Source organism: Lolium rigidum, chromosome 4, assembly GCF_022539505.1.
Source record: "Lolium rigidum isolate FL_2022 chromosome 4, APGP_CSIRO_Lrig_0.1, whole genome shotgun sequence".
NCBI classification, from domain to species: Eukaryota; Viridiplantae; Streptophyta; class Magnoliopsida; order Poales; family Poaceae; genus Lolium; species Lolium rigidum.
The window spans coordinates 69,289,954-69,306,217 of NC_061511.1; the positions used below are offsets into that span (position 1 = coordinate 69,289,954).

General features: G+C 45.4%; 1 protein-coding gene and 1 pseudogene across 1 annotated transcript; one reads left to right on the forward strand and one right to left on the reverse strand.

The window, feature by feature from the left end:
* The first annotated feature begins 58 nt into the window (after window positions 1–58).
* LOC124647210 (REF/SRPP-like protein OsI_017815) lies at window positions 59–795 on the forward strand. The gene has a single exon (XM_047187180.1). The coding sequence runs from the start codon at window positions 59–61 to the stop codon at window positions 566–568; it is 510 nt and encodes a 169-aa protein (XP_047043136.1). The 3' UTR covers window positions 569–795.
* Window positions 796–4,201: 3,406 nt separating this feature from the next.
* Window positions 4,202–5,478, reverse strand: LOC124706056 (annotated as a pseudogene).
* Between the last annotated feature and the right edge of the window lie 10,786 nt (window positions 5,479–16,264).

Below are 16,264 nucleotides of genomic sequence, written 5' to 3' on the forward strand. Positions count from 1 at the left end.
TCTTGCAAATTCTTGGTATGGGGTTAGTAGCATCTTCTATGAACTGAATGTTATCTCCATGCTCTCTGTCTCACAAAATAGCCTCACTGATGCTGAATGTTCAATTTGTCAGGTTGACGAGTCCGTCCAGGAGCTGGACCGCCGTGTTCCACCGGTTGTGAAGGAGGTGCCGACCTATGCCCGCTCTGCGGCGGCTGAGGTGCACAAGACCGGCTTAGTTGGCACAGCCACGGGCCTGGCCAAGTCGGCCATTGTTCGCGCTGAGCCAAAGGCTCGCAACCTCTACACCCGCTACGAGCCTGTGGCGGAGCGCAAGGCTGCCGAAGCTTGGGCTGCCCTCAACCGTCTGCCTCTTGTTCCATCGGTGACCCGGGCTGTCCTCCCCACCGCTGCACAGCTCTCAGCCAAGTACAATTCTGCCGTGCTTGACGGGGCCAAGCGCGGGAACTCTGTTGCCACTTACCTCCCGCTTGTCCCCACGGAGCGCATCGCGAGGGTGTTCTCCTACCCTCCTACCGACGCTGCTGCAACCTCGGCTCCTGAGATGCAGCCCATCCCAACGCAGTAATGATGATAATTTCATCAAGCCTGAATTATGTTACTCCCTAGTAGCTAGTATCTTGTGTAGTGTCTTGTGAACTGGGTTGTCGTGTGGATGTTACTACGGTTTCTGCCTGTGTAAGGACGTGACTTGTACTGTGCTGCAGCATCTGCTTTGAGTTTTAGTTTGTTGCATGAACCATTTGTAATGTTTTAAATCCAAATTATATGATAAATCCATCTGTAAATTCACCATTTGCTGTGTCTGTTGTATAACTCAGTTATTTCTCATTCTTTGTAGCAATTCCTGAATGTATTTAGACTCCATTGCTCTAATGGCGAGCCAGTTTAGTCTTCAACTATTTCCAGCTCTCGAGCATATTCCATGGTAGAATAGATCTTATCAGAAGATTTAGCATGGGGTTGGGATGTTTTACTCAAGCAAATGGAGTACCAATTTCTCAAGCTTTCCGTCACGAATTATGTTACCTAATAGCTAGTATGTTGTGTAGTGGTGTCTTGTGGACTGGGGTATTAATCTGTCTGTATGGATGGCTGTTGCTGCTGTGCTGCAACATCTACTTGAGTTTTAGTTTGCTGCATGAACCATTTGTAAGGCTTTAAATTTACATGATAATCCATCTGTAAGTACCATCTGCTGCGTGTATGTTGTAACAAATCATTTATCTTCTTTTGTAGCAATTCCTTGAATGTATTACTCAGTTGCTCTAATGTTGAGCCAGTATAGTCTTCTACTCCTTCCAGCTCTCCTGCTATGTTACATAAGAATTATTAGTTGTGCATGCTTCATCAGGGTAGAATAGTTCTCGTCAGAAGATTTACTGATTTAGGATGGGTATGTGATTTTGACCCGAAACAAATAAAATGGAGTACCGATTTCCAAAGCTTACATCAGGATGACAGCTCCAAACGCGCGGCAGATTTACAGCATCCATAGGACAGCATCTACCTTAAAACAAACTGATCCGAAATATACTGGACCATTCGTCAGTTCTTTTCTTCACTCCAACACACATGCCAGTTCATTATAACAGCAGCAGAACAATTCTTCGCAACCATGCTTCCGTGTTTTGCTGATTTTGGAATTTTTCAGTCGAACAAAAAAATAGCACCCTCTTCTTTCTCTATTGCCAGATCTTCGATTTTAAGAGAACACATCTCTAACGCAGACACCTGCTTCCATACTAGCCAGCGAACTAATTCTTGTAACTAAAAACAAAAAGTAACACTGAAGTATGCAATAGGTATAGTCCAGAACTTTTTCATGACAACTTATGCACTGAGATCTCCTGAGCTCTGACATGCTCTCCAAATTGGAATGATCATACAATACCAAATTGGAGTACTTTAGACTACATATATCTAGATAGTTCCACAAGCATAGCTCAAGTAAACATCTTAAGAAGCTTCAGGGCATGGCATATCCAAAAGAACAGAAACAAAAACACAAATGGGCTGCTAATTTGCTACGCCATCCTTAACTTTGCATCCGAGATCTGACAGAACACTCGGGTCACCTCACCTATCGGCATCAGTACTTGGTACCAACTGAGCCCAACACTTAACAAGACTCTCAGCATTATAAAGCTCCCAGGCTCCCTACTCAGCAAATAGAGACTTGCAGCTTGACAAGATGTCAGATAATACTAACCATATACCAAAACACCATACTAGAGCTATGCTTGAACGCCTGAAGTTAGAGCATCTCCACTCGTCTCCCCGACGAGGCCCCCGAACGATGTTTTTTCCATCCGGACGGCGAAATTCGGCCCAGTCGCGTCCCCGGTTCCTCGATTTCGTCCGGATGTGGGCCTAAATTCATCCGGCGATCCCAGGCCATCCCCGGCCCCCCGGGGAGCTCTCGGGGACTCCGGACGAAACAAAAGCGCGCGAAACGGCGAGGAAACTTCCCGCGCATCTGGTGGCCCCAACTTGTCGGCGAGAGACACCGATCGTCGTCCTCATCGCATTTCCACGCGGCGAGTTAATGCTGTCGCGTCGGCTTCCGCGCACGCATCGTCTTCCACGCGGCATTAATCGCTGTCGCCCGCCGCGCCCGCCGCGCCTATTTAAAGCCACTCCGCTCGCCGCGACGCCCCTGCTCCACTCTTCCTCCATTCTCCCTCCCCTGCTCCACTCTTCCTCCACCTCCAACGATGGCGTTCTCCGACGACGACGGCGCAGCCGCCAATGGCTTCCCCAGCCGGTCGCTCCACCAGTGGGAGGGCCACCTCCTCCACCAGGCGGGGTACCCCTGCCCGCCGGACACGAGGCCTCCCGGCGGCTAAGTCGTGGCGGCGTACCAATCCCGCCACCGCCTCGGGGCGACGCCCTCGACGCCGACATCGAGGAGGCGCGGCTAACAATGACGGACGAGGAGCGCGCCGACCCGCGCCACCACCCCGACAACTACACGCGGTGGAACTCCTACTTCCTCCGGCGGTGGGAGCGGGAGCTGGCGGCCTACGACGGCCCGCCGCCTCCGCCTCCGCGCAACAACGCCGCGGGACGCCGACGTTGGTGGAGCGCGCCGGGCCGGACGCTGGAGAACATCCTCGAGCACATCGAGGGCGGAAACTTCCCGGTGCTGACGATGCCCCTGCATCGAGGGCATCGGCGAGCCGCCGCCGGGGAAACGTCTGGCTGCCAGCTCGTCGTCTTCCGGATCGGCGCCGAGGCCGTCCTTGGCGCCGGTGAAAAGGGAGGCGACGTCTCCGTCGACGCCGGCGCGCGTCAAGGAGCCGGCGTCTCCACCGCCGACCAGAGGGCGCAGCGGCGCCCTCGTCATCCGCGACCAACCCTCCTCCCCGCAGCGTGGGCGGAAGAGGAAGTCGGCGAAGAAGGAGGACGGCGCTGCCGCCACCAACGCCGCCGCAAACAGGCTCGCCGAGGAGGAGGCGAAGCGCGCGGAGGAGGCCGCCGTTGCGGAGGCGATCGCCAGATCGCTCAAGGACCTGGTGCCAGCCGACAACGCCCTCCCCGAGGACGCCGCCCTGGAGTGGTCGAGGCGCGACTGGGAGCGCCAGGAGGCGGAGCAGCAGGCGAGGCTGATGGACCTGGCCGCCGCGCATCAACTCGCCGCCCGCGCCGCCGCTCCAACCGCCGCCGCCGACGTCGCTCGCTACCGCCGGTCTGCGACACCTCCATCCGGCGTCGCCGCCCCATTCGTCGACCTCGAAGCTTCGGACGACGAATGGTACAAGCCATCCCCGCCTCGGTGGGGAGACGCCGGCCAGGGCAGCAGCAGCCAGGCCGCGCCGCCGCAGGTCGACGACGACGGCGACGGCGACGACGGCGACTACACGGTGTTCTACCGCCATTTCGGCATGTAGAGCGCCGTGTTTTAAAATTAGCAGTTGAATTCCCCTAGCCGAATTCGAAATATAGTCGAATTCGGCCTCTATGTATGAACTTCGCCCGTTATATAGTAAATATCATTAAATTTAGTCTAAATTCGCCCGTTTTTAGCCGTAGTTTGTCAAGTTTCAGGTTTTTTTTACAAATTTGCATCGTCGTCTTCGCCTGAGCACGCGGCTGGGAAACTACTCCTCCCCACGCCAAATCTTCCTCCAATCCGGACGAAAATTTAGCCGGATTTGGGCGTGGGGAGCGCCAACGAGTGGGGATGCTCTTACACATGTTATGTCCTAAACCTCCTTTTGAGCTCAGCAACGATCAATGGGAATTTTAGAACCGATGCATAACCATCAGTGAAAATAGCCTCCTTGAAATTTTCCTCCGGAACAAAGAAGTCCATGCACTTCTTTTTCAACTCTTGGCAGTTGTAGGTTTCAGCGCAAGCTAAGATAGTTGCAACTCTATATACCGACACTTTATCCCATAGCTTCCGGGCACAAATAAACTTCAGCGTGTCAAGCGCATACCGATCGGCTGCAGCGAGTAGATTCTGAATCATCTTAGTGGAAGAGTCCTGATGCTCGTCTTCTGCGGGCAATTCATTAGTGTATATGAACCGTAACATAGTTTTAAATGTTGCAGGTGTGATGTCGTGCAGCGTGATGGACGACATTGTAGCCTCGGCCATGGAACCGAAGAGCTCTGCTTTGAAGACAGGTGAGCGGGCAGCAAGCACCGCTCGGTGAGCAGGGAATGTCTCACCGTCAACGACAAATGAGACATCTGTCCCATCAGTATGATCTAGCAGGCGGCCAAGATGGGCCCTGATGTCTGAAGGGGGGACTGGAATAGGACTGTCATCGATGACCATGATTGTGCATATGATTGTGAAGTGCCTTTCTATTAAGAATTTTTTCTCCACATTAGTAACCTCCTCGAACTGATACCATCCCTAGGAGTCGCCGTTCTCTTTATCTTGAAAGGTTTCACATAACCGTTGTACGTTGCACGTAGTAGATGGTTTGCCGTCCCTATCTATCATGAAAGCCTCTTAGATGGCCTTGACACTACTGGATTTGCTTATGTGCCTGAGGGAGATAGAAGTATACTCGCCATTGTCTTCGACAGCACGTCCTCGCGGGTAAAAGTTAATTCTCCAGAGGTGTCCCCCGGCCGAGACGACGTCGGAGTGGACGGCCTTCCCGATTGGAAGCTGCTTACTTTGCTCGTAGTCGACTCTGAACTGAAAGACAGAACCCAGAATGGTGGTATTCGCATCCGGCTCTGACATCTTGGCTCGCTTGCTCACTGAACAATTTTTAAGCAAATGTAAGAAGAAATCACCGCAAAACAAATCGACCTAAGCAACAGAAGTTACGGCGAATTTCACAGTATACCACAAGCTAGGGAATGATTTAATCCGCCGAATCGAGGAAGAGCACAAGAGGGCACTCACTGGCTCGACAGCTGCCGGTAGTGGCGGCGGTTCGTCTGCTGCCGAATGGTGCTAAGGCGCCGCCGACCGCTCCTCCGACCTCCCAGCACCCGCCCCGGAACCTCAACCGTACGCCGTGTGTCCGCCTCCTCTGACCTGGAGCTGCTCGTCGTCTGCAACTGTGGCGCCGCCCCTCGCAGCGGAACCCTTGAGCATAGAACTGTTCTTTGCGGGCCTCCTACGGGAGGTGCCTATGGGCCGCACTAGGAATACATCGATTGGCCCCACCTCTTTCGGTACTCCCAAACCTTATACTAAAAAAATGGATTTGCTGGAAATCAGACATCAATAAGTTTAAATCGAGCGCTTGGAGATTCGTATTTTATGTTTGTAGATTCGTGCTCTGACTTCTGGACTATTTATGTGTGTTTGTGTTGTTATTGGCCCGACGCGTAAGCGGGTTGACCTTTTTTTGCGGGTTTCGCGAAGTGGGCTTGTGGAGTGGGCTCGTGGTGAAGGTTCCGATCTACAAGGTGTCTTTCTCTCCCATGGAACTGTTTACGCCGCGTATGCTACTTGCGCGTGTGTTGCAAACGACATATTTTCAGTTGCATCTGGGTTGCAACTGAGATTTTTTTTTTTTACATGTGGATTGCAATTGATATTTTTTTCCAATTACATGAGCCTCGTTGCAACTGAGATTTTTTCAGTTGTGCATATGTTGTAACTAAGAATTTTTACATACACGTGGGTTGCAACTGAGATTTTTGTAGTTACGCATGCGTCACAACTAAGAATTTTCACTTACATGTGGGTTGAAACTGAGTCTTTTCCAGTTACACGTAAATTGCTACTAAGATTTTTCTTATGTCTTAAATGGTTGCTGAAAGGATCGTATGCCGCACCTAGAGGGGGGTGAATAGGTGCTAACCAATTTTTAGTTCTTTTTCAATTTAGGCTTGACACAATGGTAAATTCTCTAGATATGCAACTATGTGAATTTACCTATATGACAAGGTCAACGACTAAGCAAGATATAGCTACGCAATATATAGGGGAGATAATAGGATAGAGATAACCGAGAGTGGAGCACGCGGAGACACGGAGTTGATTCCCGTAGTTCCCTTCCATTGCAAGAAGGTACGTCCACGTTCGGAGGAGTGTGGTCGCTACGAAAGCCAGACCAACGCCACGAAGGCTTCACTCGAGTCTCCCGTGAGCACCGCCACGAAGGCCTAGCCCACTTCCACTAAGGGATTTCCTCGAGGCGGAAACCGGGCCTTTACAAGATTCTTGGGGCACACATCCACAACCAAATTGGAGGCTCCCAATCTGTAACACAACAACAAGAACAATATCAAGTACAAATATCTAGGGTTTCTCAAAAGAGGAACACTAGCAAAGGGCCCTCAAGCATATGAGGGGGAAATGCAAATCGCTTCGGTGAAGATGTAGATCGGGGTCTTCTCCTTCGAATCTCCAAAGATAAAGAGCTTTGGTTGGGTGGAGGAGGAGATCTTGTGAATATTGAGTTTCTTGAGTTGGCTCTAATGGTGGAGAACTTGGGGAATGATTGAGCAAACAAGGAAGGAAGAAGAAGGTGGGTATAAATACCCCCTTCAAAATCCAGCCGTTGGGGATTCTCGCAGGCCGGATAATCCGGCCTAAGTGAGGGCCGGATAATCTGCCCCCCCTGAAAAATCGGCCATGGGGAAAATCCGGCCAAAAATCCGGCCCCTGTCCAAGGGAGTACTGAGCCACTTCATCCAAAGTCCTTAGCCGATTTTTGGGGGCCAGATAAATATCCGGCCCGGAATATCCGGCCTGGGAAAAACTCCCTGCTTCTTTTTGTCTCGTTTTTCAACACGAAACACCCATATACATGTATATATATATTCTCTGCACCACTTCGTCAAACATTAGTGTATCACATATATTGACATCAAACATTCAAAACATAAACCGAGAGATGTTCTTTCAATCTCCCCCCTTTTGGTGTTTGATGACAATATATGGATTTGCAATAAAACCACTAGAGAGAACCAACTTGTTGGCAAAATATAGAGGCACTCTCCCTACATGTGTGCATACAAGTAATTTGCATTTGAATACAAATGCACAACACATAGGTGTGAGGTGCCTCATCACAAGATATCCAACATGAGCGCAACACAAGAGACATGGGCATATATAAAGTTGAGACAAGGTGATAGAGATTATACCCATATGGAGATACATAATACCGGATATATAAAATAGGGATTTCTATTTTCGTGCCCTCGGGTCCTTAGTTGTGCTCAGTTTTCCCCAGCTCCTTAGTTTTTCCTCAGTTTTCCCCAAGACCTTGTCTGAAACCATCACATATGCTGTAACGGCCGGTTGCCCGACGGTTGACCATTATCTTCTGACTAGTGGGGCCACGTAGAGCCCTCAAAGACACGTCAGACCATCCATCTTTGTTTGACGGTAAGCATCGATGTATCCCTGACCAAAACGCGCACGAGTGGGGCTTCAGTATATCGAATGACAAGTGGGGCCATGACGCTGATACAAGGGGCAATACACGAGTAGGAATAGATTTTTAAACGGAGCTCTACAGCGATGGCACGGAGGAGGTGGCCTGCGGGGTGCCGAGATGAGATCGACGTCCACAAAGAACCGCATGATGCGAGACCGTACGCATTAGATAGATATGAACTAGACGCGTTTAACCATGCAAAGAAGAGAAGAAATGGTCGACGACATCGACGACTACCTCAAAACTTTGACCGACCGTGTCCGACACGAACGCGAGCAATGTAGAGAAAACTAGTGTCTCTCCTTTCCGGCGTGTATACATGGGTGCTAGAAGAGTGTGGTGGCGAAGGGAAAGACCTCGCGGTGGTCCGTGGCGTCCAAGCATAGCGGGGCGGCGTGGCCGTGCCCACGGCGGCGTGCATGCATGTTCGGCATTGGCATCAACATGTACGTTCGGCATTGGCCTCGGCGGTATCTCCGGTGTGTCGTTGATCGAATGAGGGGACGGGATTGAGGGTGCATCCCGACGGTGACCTAGCGAATGGCGGCGAGCATAGCCGTTCTGACCATGCCGTTATCGGCATCGGCATCGTTTGGAGGCTGTGGTGCTCGAATCAAGGTGGGATTTGTTTCTTGTACGCCAAAATGAACTTGAAACAAGTTTCGTGTTGAAGGTTAGGTAACGAAAGTTTGTAACTAAGCCCCAAATTATACTAGCGCCATGGTGTGGTTCTTTTTGATAGAGCTATACGGTTGGGCAAACTTTTTTGACACTTTTTAGATAGGGTTCCTTGTTGTTACACGTATGGCATCATGTATGGCAAATTTGGGGTCATTTGGAGATGTTCGAAAAATCACTTTGCTTAAACGCATGCCGTTTCGTCTCACTGAAACCAGCTTTTCTAACAAGGTGATTTTTTCTACCTTCTCTGAATGACCTCAAATTTCATACAGCTGATCTTCTATACATAGATAGATAGATAGATTGTTTCGTTTTTACATTTTTCGAACTTTTTATTTCCCTTTATAATACCCAATTGATTTTCAGGTCAAAACCTCGAAAAACAGCATCATGTATGGCATCATTTTCGCCCTAAATTTCAAATTTTGTGAAACTTTCCCTTTTAGATATTCCTTGTTGTTATAGGTATGGCATCATGTATGCCAAATTTGGTTAGGTCTCACTGAAACCAGCTTTTGTAACAAGTTAGGTTTTTTTGACATTCTCAAAAGGGATTTTTTCTACCTTCTCTAAATGACCTCAAAAATCATACAGACGATCTTCTATACAAAGATAGGTAGATTGTTTCGTTTTTACATTTTTTTGAACTTTTATTTCCCTTTATAATACCCATTTGATTTTCAGGTCAAAACCTCAAAAGTTAACATAAGTAGATGGTGAACCCTTCCAAACTTCAAATACAGAGATAGATAGATTGTTTCGTTTATCATTTTTACCGTGAATAGTAATGGCTACAAGAAATCGATGATGGTTTATCATTTTTTGCGTGAAAAGTAATGGATACAACAAATTGGTGATGGTTTATCATTTTTTGCGTGAAAATTAATGGCTACAACAAATCGGTGATGGTTTATCATTTTTTGCGTGAAAAGTAATGCCTAAAAGAGTTTATAATTTTTAGCGCGTGAAAAATAATACAGAAAACCTCCCTTTAGCATACTTAGAGAGTGGAAGGTAACCGCCGACAGAGAGAGAGACGGGTTATTGTGGTGACCCAGCATACCTCTGCATGGTGTAGTATGCAAGTCTGATATAACACCAATGAAACACCGTTCCACTAGTATTATATCGCTCAGAGTGGTACAACAGAAACATATGCGGGTCCAAGGCATGTCTATAGAATTACACACACACTCTGTTACATAAGATCATCACAACCTCCTACTATACAATGAGGTAAAACTGCAAATAAACTCCAGAAGAACGACTCGTAGTCTAGTCCTAACACGAACTCTATTTGTAGAGTATTTAACTAGCTACAGAGGCTATGAATAGATTCTAGCTAAATAGGAGCTAAGTTTAGGAAGCTAGTTCCCTTCTATTGCTAATCTAGGTTTTCTCCTTGTTTGATGTAGTGTTTGACTCCTCTGACAGGGTCCTGTCCCTTGAAGTAGTTATTGACTCCTCGGCCTTCGAGTTGCACTGTAGATCCTCCTCCGATGCCTCCATATCTAAGCGGGGGATTTAAGAGTGGGATGAGTACGAGCGTACTCAACAAGTTTATTATAGGAAAGAGGTGTTTAATGCACTAGCTACGGCATTAGCACAGAAAGTCTAATACCAATGCAGGTTTTCATAATCATTTCTTCAAAAGGTTGATTTTATTCAGAAGAACTATGTCCGTCAGCCTTCACCGGTTGACTAGAACTTCATGGAGTTCCTTTCCGGCAGCGTTCGCAGTTCCATATCCCGAAACAGGGAGTGACTGGTCACGATTCATTACACTCTGCAGAGGTGTGTTGCTTTACCCAAAAGAGATCTTATCCTTGTTGCCAACCGAGCTGCAGGCTCGTCCACACTTCCTTTGGTGTGAGGCCAGGAGTAAGGTCATAGCCAATCATATTCCTCCGCTACCTCTACACCCACCCTTTGCTGCAAACTCCGACCCTGGGTCCTCGCCGGTGCTCTTATACCAATTAAGGACGGCCCCGACCACGACAACAGTTCAGGTCTCTACCATGAATTCCTTCGCCGGGAGATGCAACCCATCATAGACCACAATAACCGTGGGGACTTCAACGGGACCCCCACCCTACCACTTGTCCTCTCTTGGATCAAGGGTCTACGGTAAAGCGCATCCGTTGATGTACAAGAGGTGGAAATACAATTGACTATTCCGTCCCACTCCAGATCTTATGGTTAACACGGGTATTACGGCACAAGAATCACTCGGATGACATTTGTTGTTTAATCCTAGATGGATATAAACCCTTGCAATGGAACCTCCACCATATCAACACAATCCATGGTTCCATTGCCCACCACATAGTCATATTCATAGTTATGAAAATAGTGGTTTTGCTTTTTTATGCAATAGTGATAAACATAGTACTTTGCAAGTAATTTGGTAAAAATACTCAAATGACATGAGCAAGCGATGAACTTGCCTTTCTTGACTGCAAGATTATGCAGGCAAGGTCTTCGATACGCAATAACTCCAAATTCTGAAATAGCATCATCGTCCAGTAAGGACGGTGTTTAAAAGATTGCAAGGATGCAACAATGCATAGGTATGAGATGCAATCATTCTAAGCGTGACCTAACCCCGATGATTTAGGGTTAGTGAGTTGAAATGATTTGTTTAGGATGTGTTACACTTTTAGAGTGGTTTACAAACAAGGTTCTTTTTAGGGTTGTGTTGTTATAGAATCATAAGAAAGTGGTAAAATGCATAGTAATAATCATACACCAAGGGATAGTAGTTGTATAATAAGTAAAGAGCAGTTGTCAACTTTGAGTCCTATAGTGCATGGTTGATGATTACTTATTATATAATTCAAAAGAATAACTTTTGAAGGACATGTTCTTTAGTAAAGAACAAGTATGATAATTAGGTCTGTGGTTTCTATGGTTCCAATTGGTTTCTAGAATAAGGATTAGATGGATCCCAACAGAGTTGGATTCATCAACTACTAGGGCTTGTATGGTTTTAATTAAGCCTAAGTATCTTAAGAAAATCATTATTCATAGGTGCTATCAAGGTTGGTATACCTTGCTAATGATAGCTGGTTAGGGTTCATAGATCATAATAAGTAGGTTTGATGGCTACTCCCTATTTACTTCAAAAGAATAACTTTTGAAGAACATACTTCTTAAGTAATAAGAAGTATATCAATTAGGGTTGAGGTGGTCTAGGTTTTACTATTGAATCCACTTAAATAGGGCATAGTTGGCTCCTGGATATTATGGTTCATAAGTATCTAATACTTTGGTAGGGTTTAGTGAAATATAGTTAGGTAATGCACAAGATTTAGCATAGTTCTTATTGGAGTCCATCACAATGGTGTGATGCTAAATAGTTATGAGTAAGGATGATAGTCTTGGGAATAGGAACTAAGGTTTAGACTTATGTATTCCTATTTGATCATCTTGGTTTTATGTTATGTATACATGGGATGCTAAATTATTAATGATAGGGTTCCTATATTCTATGTGAATATGAACAACCATTGAGTTGCTCATTATAAACCTATGAATGAAAAGAAGGTGTTATGATTACATACTATAACCTAGGGTTTAGATTAGTGGTAAATGAGGGTTCAAATGGATTAGTGGAGCTAGGGTTCCTAATGAATTAGGGTTTTAGAATTCCACATAAAATTAAGAACTATTATTTTATGTATAATGAAACTAGGGTTTCCTAATTTACCATATAGTTCTTAAGATAATAACTTCATTATGAATTTGAAGTTATTAATAACTTTGGAACAAAAGTAATATTGGATTTGACATTTTATTATCTTTAAAGAATTAATAAGGATAAATACTATTAGGGTTTAGGGTTTTAATTAATAGTTGAAGTAATGTTCAATTAGGGTTTTCACATGATTAAACATAACCATAATGGAACAATGGTTTAATTTAATACAAAGGAATATCTAATATTTTATTGATATAAATAATAAAATTATATTTTAGTATTTAGGTCTTAATAGTTTAAGATTAAAAATTCTGGAATAAAATTCTGTATTATTTTCTTTTAGAATTTAAATGGTTTGTTGTTATTTATTCTGTTTAAGAATTTTCTTTTGTCAAAATATTTCTATTTAGATTTTTATTATATCTTTTTTTATTAAATATATTTCCTAAAAACAAAATAAGCCAAAAACAAAACATAGTTGGGCTGAGCCCAACTGATCCGAACGGATCAGACCCAACCGACCAAGTCGGTCCTGGTCTGGCTCAGTCAAGCCTGGCCCCGATCCGTCTACCTCTCTCTCTTCTTTCTCTCGCTCGCCCCTCTCTGCCTCGCACGCGCACGCACAAGCCTCCCTAGACGCCGCCGCTCTGCTGCTTTTTCCCGGCCTCCCCTGCTCACTCCGGCACCGGCGAGGTGGGGATCTTGTCCGTCTCGATTAGCTTCACAACTCCCTCCGACTCGATTTGAACTTCATGGCCTCTTGCCCTGGACCCCGACCCCTGGATCCCTAGGTGATCACCGACCGGTTCGGCCGACGTCGCCACTACCCCGGTCGGCTCCAGTCATCTCCGCTCTACCTTGACCTCCTCCACAAAACCCCCATCGGCTCCATCCTCTCCACGCCCCCGCTTGCACCCCCAGAGCAACACCTAGCTGCGGGTTAGCATGGTCGCCGCCGGCCGCTACTGTCTTCGGCGCCTCTGGCTGCTCCCCTTCGTCGACCCCAGCTTGACCTGGTTGTGTTCGGTCTAGCGCTGGCCTCTTCGGTGGTGTGGTGCTGGTGTGGAGATGTTGTACTAATGCTGATGGTGCTGTAATGCGGTGACTACTGGTGGGTGACTCGACGCCGGTAGGACGGCGTCGCCGACGCAACCCTGGTGTCCATGAACTGGTGGTGCTGTCGCTGTTCTCACTGCATCCTCGACCTCGACGCCGGCGGGACGGTGCCGCGGACGCAACCCTTGCGCCGGTTTCTCCTCTATTTGCCTGCACCACTGTGAGCTATTCCCCTATCTCCCTCTCTGTATTCTCTATAATGCTGAATTTGTTGGCCAGGAACTTATGTGTGCTTGGCCTGATTATCTACTTGTGGTGATTGTAGCATTGCTGCTAGTTGTTGCTTAAGAGTGGTGATTTCCTGTACCTATGCATCTACTGCTAATTGATTTAGTGCGCCTAGTGATTGGTGTGCTTATTATGTGGACTGGGAAATATGGTTTGACCAGTAATGCTTAGCCCGTGGTGATCTCTCCATGAGCTTATTTTATAGCTTGATTGATCCTAGTTTAGTTGGTGCAAGGATGCATCTCTGTCTATGGCCTTGGAGTGGTAATTGTTAGCTGGCAGTTCGGCTGCTTAATAAACCAGTTTTCTTTCAGGTGTGGTTCTTAACATACCATCTCTGTCAAACTGAATATACACTACTCACTCCTACTACTGTGTAATTCTTATTAAGCTTAGACATGTAAGATGCAACTATTGTTGCCTGCAGATAGATGCTGTGCTTGGTGGCTTAATTGTGAGCTTACATACAAATTTATTATGGCTTCGATTCTGTAAAAGAAGTGCAACTATGCTGCCTGGTAGGTCTGTGTTGGTGTTGCTCTCAATGGCTAGCTGATGTTGTACAGGGAGGTGCTTTGGTACTGTTGTGATTTACTTGGGCTTGGTTAAACTGATAAGAACACATATTATCTTGATTTGGTTGCCTCGCCAATGATGCAAAGGCTGAGGCAAAAATACTGGATAAGAACAGATACTTTTATGTGGCTTTGTATTTCTCAGTGATGATATTGGCATAGCACTTCTATGCCAGATCTGAGAGAAATCCATCTCACAAATCCTCCTAGACCGAGTCTAGTTGAAGGGTAGTTAGATGGTTTACTGTGCATTCTACTTTTATTTCTCCCGAAAGCGTCTATGCAAGAACAAATATTGTATGATCTATTTAACTACTTGTTGGTTTCTACCTGTTGCTCTTGATAGCTTGGCCTCTTGACTTGGAAATAAACTCCTTCTGGTGGTAGCCTGCTCCTCCTCGCTGCTTGATCTATTTCTTAACATCTAGCAGTGGTTCTTAGGGGTTGTTCTTGTTTTGTTCTAATGGATAAATATATGTTCTTGCTAGCATCTGATAGAAATATGACTTCTACAAGGATTGTTGATGCGGCTGGTTTGGTGTGGTGTGCAAGGAAAAGCTGCTAATGCTACTACCGAGCTGTTTATATAGTGCTGAGCTATCTACTGTGGTGATGACAACACATAGATTGCATGTGTGTGTGTGAGCTGCTAGGTAGGTTGCTTTCTCTCCACGTGCAAGTGAACAACTTGGCTTTCTCTTCACCCATATGCAAGTCACGGCTAAGTGATGATTATCCCTGTTTGGGCATTCTTTTGTGTACTGGAAGGTGGAAAACACTTCTGTTAGTGGTTGGTACCATTATGTAAGCTAAATAAATCTAGTGTGACTATTATGTTAATCAAGCTTCTGCTTAATTAACATATGCTATCAAATGTTATGATCATTTCGACCTTTCAATGTCAAACATGATCTAGATAAACACTTTTGTTGGCTTTACGGTTTCTAGCTAGATTAGAGGGAGATTAAAATAGTTGCCTTGTTGCCTAAAAAATAAATTGAATGATTCAGTTGTTGCCTTCTTGTCCCTTGTTGCTTAAGATATGATTAGTGACTGTCGATGACAATTCCTCGTTGATGCCTTAGATGGAACAGTGATCAACCTTCTCACAATGTCTCTTGTTGCCTAATTTGGATTTACTCCCTCTAATCATCATTAGGGAATTAAGACAAGTTCTTAATTCCTAATAGCTAGTTTCCAATATTAAAATGTCTCCCAAAATGCGGAGACAGACATTTTAACCTTAACACAACATTTCTTTGTCTTTATTGTTTATTTTGCAGGGAAAGAAGAATTAGAGGATTGAGAAGATTAAATTTAGGAATTCTTTTATTTCCATTTTCTATTCTTTGTAATTTGGTTTCTTTGATGGAGTTGTAAATAATTGAATTGTGATATTTGTAATAAGGTTTAGATTATCTATCTATTTTGAATTATCAAATGTGTTAACTTTTACATATTGTATTTCATATTATAGTTTGGAATTCAAATTCAATTCAATATCTTATTTGAGTTCATGTTATCCATATTTGATTTGAATTCAAACTTGTTCTCCCAAAAACACATGAATGCACAAAGGTCATGTCGAACTTTGTCGCACTTACATCGATGACTAACTCAATTCCATCGATGCAAGAGAAACCTCGATCACTTTGACAGTTTTAAACAAAAGCGCGAAAATTCCCCGGATTTTTTATGCATGAATGCAGTGCACACATCTGTTTCCTCTATTTTTGTAACCCCAATACCTGTGATATTACAGTTATCCTGCCCGTTAGATCATACGATCAACGGTCGGCGGACACCATCCGCGTGACATGGGCTAGACCAATCAGGGCAATGTTGCACGTCTGCGAGAATTTGTGGAGAGAGAGGGCAAAACTGAGTAGTATCAAGAAACCAAGGGCACCTGTGTAATAAACAGACTAAGGAATTCAAATATGAGATTTAAAAAATGGAAAATGCGTGTTTTGTACAATGAAACCCATCTTGGCCTACCTCAAACTATTTGTAATACAAATATACATGAGTGTGAGAATTGTGGCCTCATTTAGACAAAGTATGTTTTGGGGAAAGCTATTTTGGGAAGGGCT